General features: G+C 39.8%; 1 protein-coding gene across 1 annotated transcript; it reads right to left on the reverse strand.

Moving 5' to 3' along the window:
- Positions 1-5615: 5615 nt before the first annotated feature.
- Positions 5616-8858, reverse strand: LOC117349378 (natriuretic peptides A-like). The gene is made up of 3 exons (XM_033922781.1): positions 8598-8858; positions 6830-7115; positions 5616-5835 (listed from the first exon to the last, which is right to left on the reverse strand). The coding sequence occupies exons 1-3, from the start codon at positions 8715-8717 to the stop codon at positions 5819-5821; spliced, it is 423 nt and encodes a 140-aa protein (XP_033778672.1). The 5' UTR covers positions 8718-8858; the 3' UTR covers positions 5616-5818.
- Between the last annotated feature and the right edge of the window lie 514 nt (positions 8859-9372).

A 9372-nucleotide genomic window follows, 5' to 3' on the forward strand; every position in this document is an offset into this window, starting at 1 on the left:
TTAGGACTGCTGTTGAACATGAAACCAAAGACTTTAGTACAGGCATGGCCAATCTATGGCCTGTGGGCCAGAATCCAGCCCACCAAGTGCTTTTTATTCTGGCCCTTGAAAGCTTGGCAATTCTTTTCTTGTTTACAGTGGGATTTCTGCTTCTCCATCCTAACTCAGGTCTGTAAGCTTGAGCCACATCAGGCTAGAAGTTCAGATTGGTCTTGTGGTTTCACATCTCATAAGACTTGAAACTGTGAGACCAACCTGAGCTTGTGGCACCACACCTAGGGTTACCATATGGCTCCAGAAAAAGGAGGACGGATTGAGACATCAGGGCTTTACATCTATTGAATCAAATGGAAGTAAAACCCAGATGTCTCAATCCGTCCTCCTTTTTCTGAAGCCATATGGTAACCCTACTCCACGGCGCTCAAGTATGCAGCACTTGTATGTGAAAATATGGAAATAGTGAAAACTGGCAGTTTTTGTCATTGCTAGACATCATGGTGGTATTCAAGGGTCATGAGATTACAAGAGAGATAAACAGGCTAATATAGAAGAAGGTAACTAATATAGCAAATTGGAGCTATAGCCTGAAATTTAAAATTTAAGCAGCTGTATAAGAAGCGAAAAAGAAAGGCCAAAGTAGGGGATAGATCAGAGAATAGAGTGGAGCCCCAGAAGCTGATTGAGTAAGATCCCCTATAACTGGAAGCCAGAGAAAGCAGCAGCATTGGCATAGCTAGGCAGCTTTTTTTGTTTTGGGTGTCAGCAAAGAACCATCATCACATATTTACTTTAACCTGTAGTTTTCCAGGATGATTGTGTAGCATGATATGGTTGATTTTTGCTGGATGTAGTACTTATAAAATATTACCTGAACTAAAGTGTGTTTCTGAGAGACTCTGGTTATCTGTTGGTGTCAGGTCAAATGTCCTCATTTAATTATGTATCAAATAGTAGTCAAAAAGCTTATTTTCAAAAATTCTTTCTGATCTATCTGATTTAGTGGTCTTGAATCAATTTCAGTATTCTATAATTAGCAAATAGCAATTCATTTGTTTCTTTTTTGTATGCTCAATTCATAATTTTCAGTGCTAGAAAGGAATAGATCTCAGTGGCTACTTCTGTACAGAATCAGATCTGGCATAGTACAGAATTCAAATGTAGCTAGCCTCCTCATTGGTCATATCCCAACCACTATCCTATTAATAAATTAATTCTTATTTAAATTTTCAGTCTTAATCCATAAAACTTTAAATAGTTTGATTCAAGAAATTAGTATAATAATTTAGCTTATCATATAGCTGAATGGGGCTTCTCCTGGATCCATGTTTCGCTAGGGCTGTTTCAAGACGATACCCCGTTTTCCAGACCTGCTACCAGCCTTATATCTTTCTCCTTTCTTTTATATAAACACACGCCATCACTCATACCTTAACATTCATATTCTCTAGTGTCCCTACACCCACCTACTGCACACTATTAACCGCAATCATCCCTAAATGCCCCTACCCCAGGCCCTAATCCTAGGGTGCTTAGAGTAAGGGCTATTACAGTCTGTCAAATCTAGGTAGTATGCAGTTCCAAGAATCTTTCCCTTAAATTATCTGAAAATGAACCCAGTATGGCTGTCTCTTCAGTATCCTCTGCCGTTAAAACAAGTGCAAGGGATTTAGTTTTTCTGCTGTGGTAGTGCTCACAAAAATGCGTTGTTTGTTTTGGAATCATTTTTGGAGTTTCTGGAATATTTTTTACTATTTTCCTTTCTAAAATTAATGTACACAAAATGTGCTTAATGTATGTGAAAATTGAATGCACATAAATTAACTCTGCATGCATCAATCAGAGGTTGAGTGTGGTTTCTTTAAGTGCAGATAGTTTTCCAACTGGAAAATGCACATCCCTACTATGTTCCTATTCTTTCTGAGTGCCCTTTTTACCTCCTGGAAACTTCCTTGTAAGTCTCTTGTGTTGATGTAAGTAAAAGAGTTAATTTTTGCCTTTGTGGCAAATGTATATTTCCAATTATTACTTGCCTTAGCTTAATGTTTTAAAGAACTTGTGCTTATACTCTTTCCTATTTTCCTAAGCAGACCCAATTTTTTTTTTTTTTCTAAAGCTTAATTAACTTGGCTTTAATAGCCTTTTTCACAGGACTATTTAACCACACTAGAAGTCATTTGATCTTGCTTTTAAATTTTAAAAAAATAATAATTTCATAAGAACATAAGAAGTTGCCTCCGATGGGTCAGACCAGAGGTCCATCGCGCCCATCAGGTCCATGACCTGTAAGGTGATTGTTGTCTAAACTCTTTAATCCCCCTTATCCTTCTTCCTAAGCCCTTTCATAACCTATCTCTACCTCTATCTGCATCCCTCAATCCCCATGTCCTTCAGGAATTTATCCAATCCTTTCTTGAAGCCCGGTAGGGTACTCTGTCCTATCACAATCTCCGGAAGCGCATTTTGCCCTACAATTTTGGAATATTGATCTCAGGTGTTTGGTTATGTGGATCAACTTCTCCAATGCCCAGTAGCCCTGAGAGCAGAAACTGCATTGTTGGGGGTGCTGCCTGGAGGGGTGGAGGTTGCTCAGGATCGGTTGGCCTGTTTGGCCTTCACGGCGGCCCAGATGGTGATTGCCATACATTGGAAGAGCTCGACGGTGCCTACCTTGCAAATGAGAGAGGAACTGGGATGGGTATGTGAGCGCTATAGATTATCTGCGTTGCTGACTCGTCGATAGCAGCAATTTGAAGATCTGGGGGGGGGGGCGGTTTCTTTCAGTGGAGGGAATGGATAGTTCCGGAATGCAGGATTGATAGGGGAAGAGGGGAGGTGCCTGGTTGGGTGGAGGTCTGGATAGTGGGGGAGGAGGCTGGTTTCTCATGGTCCTCGTGGGGGTTGGGGGAGGTCTTTTGGCCATCTCTCGGGAGGGGGACCTATTTCTCTCTTTTGTTATCTTGAAAATGTTTAACACAGTTTATGTGCTTGGAGAGCTATTGTTGGTTTGATGTTGCCCTTCTTGTGCCAGGGCTCATTGTGTTTCTCGTGTTCTATGTCTGCGTTATAAATAAAGAATTACAAAAAAATAATCAATTTGTGGAGTGCACTTCCAAGATGATATTTTAACCTACTTTCTGAGATTCCTGTCTGTGTGTGTTGTTATGAGGTGCACTGCTTGAGTATCTGAATACATGCATGTATACCGTTCTGAGCTCCCCTGGGAGAACGGTATAGAAAATTGAATAAATAAATAAAAATATTTTCGCTGATTGTCCAGCTGTTCTTGTTGTAAACCGCCTCGAACTATCATGGCTTTGGCAGTATATAATAATAATAATAACAACAGTTTACGGTATATATCGCAGTACCGTGAAGTTCTATGCGGTTTACAAAAGATTAAAAGACGTTACAGGTTATTATTAGGAGATCCCCAGAGAATTAAATGACTTTGAAATGAAGTAAACTCATGGTGTTGTAATTATCCTCCCTGACAGTCCTAAACTGGCAGCAAGAGCTGTATTACAAACAAGTAGGATAGGTGATGGAGTTTTAAAAAAAATGCTGTAGGGGTTCAGAATAGTTGAATCAATCGAGCTGCCTGCTGGTGAAAGACAAAACAGGGATAAACAGCAAAAAAAAAAATAAAAAAAAAAAGTTAATTGGTGAAGGCGCACAAGGCAGAAAGTTTCCCTAGGTTCCCTCCTAGGCAGCAAGTCTTCTCACCCCTTATAATCCTTCTAAGACTCTAAGATCAACAGCCAATAACCTTTTTTCTATTCCGTCACTGAAATATATAAATACAATGAGGTCGACTATCTTCTCTGTTACCGCCCCTTCTCTCTGGAATAGTATCCCAAATTACTTACGCAAAGAATCAATTCTTAATAATTTTAAGACGAAGCTGAAGACATTTCTCTTTCTTGATGCCTTCCAGACCTAACTGTCGTTTTAAGGGCAATTGAGTTCAACATTATTTATAGCAGCCCTTCCTATTGCTTTTTCCCTAATTGTTCTCTTTTACTTTGACTATTGTAGTTCTTGCCTTTTTACCTTTTGTTCATGTTTGTCTTTGTTTTTAAAAGTCTTTGTAAGCTATTGTTACTGTTTGGTGATGCATTGTCAGCTTAAACTTGTATTTTAGCTAAAGTATGTTTTTATGATTTTGTACACCGCCTAGAAGGTTGATTGGACGGTATAAGAATTTTTAAATAAACTTGAAAGCTTATAAGCACAGCTGGAGAGCAGGGAGAGACCTCATTTCTCTTTATAAGCACCCTTTACTTCTCTTTATGTTTTTAAGCAGTTAATGAAAAATCAAACCACTGGAACAGAACTCAACTGCAATTATATGGCCTGGAAATTAGGAATTGTAACCATTATTTTTCTCATATTTTCTAAATACCTGAGAGTAGGCTTCAGCCCAGGAATGGTAAAATGAAGATAAAAACATTGTCTATAACAGAGAATCCTAAATTTTTCTTTGGTGAAATATGTTTTAGTATATTGCTGTATTGAAAAGTTCATGGGATGCCTGAGCACGGTCCAAGATCGTTTTTGGATCTCTGCTTGCTTCCCACATGTTAAAAAAGAGTTTTCCTTTTTTAGCGCTAGGGGCCTGTCTGCGTGTGAGGATAGGCATGTGCAGTGCTACTCAGTGCAACTACATCAAAGCGCCTAGCCCAGACATGGGCAATCTACTGCCCGCGTGCAAGATCTGGCCTGTTTAGTTTTTTTAATCTGACCCGCTGACCATCTGAACCCTGCCAACCATGAGTCCTACATACCTCCCTACAGATCAGCATCAGGCAAGCAGCACTCAGGCTGCTTCATGGCCTCTCGTCGGGGAATTCCCTCTGCCGCATCACTGATGATGTCATCAGTAATGCAGCACCAGGAAGCCCCTAACGAGAAAAGGCCATGAAGCAGCTTGTTTAGAGTGCTGCCGGCCCGATGCTGCTCTGGAGGGTTCGGATGGGAGGGAAAGATGGAGGGTCAGTGGGGGTTTGGCTGCACGGTGGGGGCGAGTGCTCAAGGATTCTGCTGCACAAGGGATGAGAGGGAGGGCAGGATGGAAGTTGGGCAAGGGTTCTGCTGCACGAGGGAGGGAGGGAAAGCTAGAAGCTGGGCAAGGGTTCTGCTGCACAGGAGGATGGGAGGGATAGAGGTATAGAAAGATGCTCTTGGTCCAGACCCTCTGTCAAAATTTAGAACCCATTGTGGCCCACGAGTCAAAAAATTTGCCCACCCCTGGCCTAGCCAATTAGCACATAGACCAGAGGTGTTGAGGGCTCCAGCCATTTTACAGCTGTGCTTAAAGTGACTCAGCACAGGGAAACTCACCTGCTACTCATACTATAACAATTGTATTTCATTCCCTCATACCTTCTGTTGTCTGTTAGTCCAATGTCTCTGTTTAGTTTTGGTGTCCATATTTTTAAAATTGATGTTAATTTTAATTCCCCACTTTTTTTTTTTTGCACCTTGCTTAGAAATCCTGATAAGCAATTGTATCAAATTTTTAATAAAACTTGAAAAGTGATCTGAAATTGAACCTCAGATGTTTCCTAAAGAGTGATCTGTCAAGTTATGCCAGTTGAAAAATGGTAGACACAATGCAGAGGAGGAAAAAAAAAAGATAACATATTTAATGTGCAATATCTACTAAGGGAACATACTTAAAAATCAACCAATAAATATAAAATAAATAAATAAATAAATGGATGGATGACTGGAGAGTTTAGAAATCGGGTAAAAACCACCGCCTGAGTCACAAAATCAACCAAAGCGGAAAGTGTCCCCAGGTCCAAAGCAGCTCACTTCAATTCTTCCGTGAACCTGGAAGAAAAGACAACTCAATGTCATTGTACAGAAATAGATCGGCCGCTTTTCATATTCGCCTTGTCACGTGCTCTAGCTTCTAAATCAAAGAGCCGTATATTTATTAAATTTCTATACTGTTTAAAACTAAACGGTTTACATGATTTACTTACATAAAATTGTAAAAAACATAATTAAACAAATATTGTAATCTTCAGGAATCATATCCATAAAATAATACCAAAAACTTATTCAAAGAGTCATGAGCGATTCTGCAATCAACAACACTAAAAAAAAGTATTGGCTGGAACAAGACGTCTCCAACCAATTGCGCCTTAAGTAATTTTCCCCGTCTATTAAGAGTCGGTTTCAAAATAGGGGGATGATAGTAATATATGTGTTGAATTATTTGAATTGTATTTTGTTTAATTCATTTATTACAATATTATAATTAAAAATTATGGGAGGGGGATAGGGGGAAAGAGGTGAATAGGAAAAAGGGAAGGGGGAAGGAAATAGGGGGAGGGTATTGAGAGATGTAATGGGTAATTTGGAAATATATTTTGAAGAAATGAAAGACATTTGATGGAAATTAATATGATGAATTTTAATGTAATGACTATTTTATTGTATGATATTATTGTATATTTACTGAATTTCTTCAATAAAAATGTTATAAATTAAGAGTCGGTTTCAATTCAAGATATGCAAATTACTTTACAAGAAAATAATTATGCTGGAATTTCTGGAACTTATAAAGAACACATTTCAATGCAAAAGGAATAAAGCACAGAATAGAGCCGAGGATGATCCAAAGTGCTCTAATAGCCCATTGATTTATTGTCTCCTAATGAAGCTAATTCGCCCTAAAGTTCCCATTTGCCCTATAATAACATTATCCCAGCCCCCCATTGAACTTCAGAAGTGGTGCCTCATTTTGACGCTCATGCTCTTAATTGCTCTTTGTGCCCAACCGCCAGCCCCAGTTAAGGGCAAATGAAATGAGACTCACTGTTGCAGCCCAACCCGCTGAGGGAACCGATCCTGTCGATCCGTCTCCCAAAGCAACTGGAGTCTCGGAGCATTTTGGGGTTCTGGAGACCACGTAGCCCTTTGAGAATGGAGTCCTTGAAAGACACGGGGCTGTTGGGGATCATCCGGGACTCCGACTGCTGGCTGTCACCGTCCTCCAAGGAGTCGGACTGAATACCCCCTTGCACTCCCAGGTCCTGCAGCTCGGCGTTGGAATCGATGGCTTCGATCAGAGCAAACTTCTCCTGCAGTCTCTCAATGATAGCCTAGAAACAGATTCAACCCTCTGGTGAAACAATTGTTCAAAGGTTGCAGCGACTGGTCGCAAAATCACATGCATTCTCTTTATGAATGGAACTTTGCAGCTCTGCCTAACAGCCTAAAAATTGCATCTTCTTTTTTTTTAATATCTTTATTAATTTTCAAGTATGAACAGTATATTGTAGTGAATAGTCATCACTTCTTCTCTTCTTCTTTTCTTTTGGCACACTAAAGGGGGGAGGGTGTTGGGAACAATCTTACATAATATGTTATAATATGTTCTATTATATGTGTATATTCTGATTGAAAATAAGATGAAGGTTGGGAGGTAGGGGGGGGGTTAAATGTATCACTAGATTTTTATGTAGTAGATATCAAAGTGCTATTATGTAATAACTTGTTGAATTATATTATTTTGTGCACTTGTCAAATTTGAAAATGAATAAAGAATTATTTAAAAAAAAGTATGAACAGTGCAATACATATATATCTAAATACATAACAAAAACAGAAAGAAGCACCTTTAACTTACAGAATTTAAAGTCACCATTTTCCCCCACCCCTTTTAGAAATCAATGGTGTAAACAAAATTATTCATAGTACAATAAAATACCCCCCTCCCCTCCCCTCCTGGATATGCATGTGTATAGAAAACAAACCTATATTAAAGAGAGATATTAATTATATAGATGCAGTAAAATCTGCCAATGCCCCCCCCCAAAAAAAAAAATGCATGTTCTATTACCTGCCAGGAGTTTCTCAGGTGCCAAAGCACTTGGCTTCTCCAAAGTTCATTTGAACTAGGATCGCCCTTTGGCTTTTCAGAAAAAGAAGGACGGGTTGACACATCCGGCTTTTACTGCCCTTGAAAGCAATAGACGTAAAACCCGAATGTCTCAATCCATCCTCCTTTTTCTGGAGTCATATGGTACCCTTAATTTGAACCATACAGTATTAAAAAAAAAATTTTTTTTTTTAAAAGATCAGGTCGTTCATGCATAGAGCGCGCAGTAGTCGACATTTTCAGTTTCTCCTCTAGAACGCCACTCGAAAATGAAACGAAATCATCTCTTTCCCTATTAAAATGCAAGCAGGCTTTGAGGGCTTTCTTTCCTAGCGGTGTCCGCAGGAATCACAAATTGAAATCCCCCTCCCAACCCCCCCCCCCCAAAAAAAAAAAACCACTAGCAGCACACAGTTCAGAAGGGAGCCAAGTTTGAAGATATGTTTCCCCCTCCCTCTAAGATTGCCTTTGATGATCAAAGGCAGTCTTAGAGGGAGGGGGGAACATATCTTCAAACTTTGAATTTTTGACATCCATGATCTTTAGCCGTCAGCTACCTTTCCTTCACTATGCATCACAAATCAGCAAGCTCAGACATCAGTGTAAGAAACCACAAGAGCTGCTAGAGACTTCCGTTCCCTCCTTTATTTCTATAATGCTGCAAATTGGAAAGAAGAAAAAAAAAAAAGGCTGAAGGGCTCACCTTTAAATTGTCCAGTTCGTGATATGGACTCAAGTCATACACGGGATTGGCTCCATTGGACCGAAACTGGACAAGGAGAAGCATCAGGAGACCGCAGGAAAAATAGATTTTGGAGTCCATGCTGGTCAACTTTGGGATGTCTGTCCTTTGAGGATTTTGGGTCAGTGTCTCTCTTTTCCCTCCTGCTTGCTTCCCCTCTTTTCCTCACGCTTTTATACCCTCCCGGGATGATCCCGGATCCCGGGGTTATCTGCAAACTTATCCTTATCACATTCCAGCACTCCACTCCATTCCACTCCAAAGTCAGCTCGCCCAAAGGAAGAGTCCCTTTTTAGTTGGCATTGAGTTGCAGATGAGGAATGTGTCACAAGTCAATTATTTCAGGCGCTCCTCCCGTGATTCTCCCACTGACATGACGTTTCCAAGAAGAAACGCATAACTTTGTTGTTGCAAGGAACAGAGCGTTCTTAATATGGCAAGAAAACAGCACAGAAGGAGCTCAACTTGAATCCTCAGCACACAATAGCCAGAGGAATATACAGGACTTTGAGAACCAATGAGTTTGTCCACACAATTTTGTGACAGCAGGTTAAGATGACAGGTGATGGTGATATCGAGATATTTTTATTAAAAAAAATAAACCAGTTATATTACCAGATTTCAGAACATTTCATATCACTTCCAATTAAATCAACAACCATCTTACCTGTTTTCTTGTTTTTTGTTTTGTTATTTTGTGTATCGGAAATTGTGAGTCTGATAATATGGAAGCCTT

The sequence above is a fragment of the Geotrypetes seraphini genome, chromosome 15, assembly GCF_902459505.1.
Source record: "Geotrypetes seraphini chromosome 15, aGeoSer1.1, whole genome shotgun sequence".
Classification (NCBI taxonomy): Eukaryota; Metazoa; Chordata; class Amphibia; order Gymnophiona; family Dermophiidae; genus Geotrypetes; species Geotrypetes seraphini.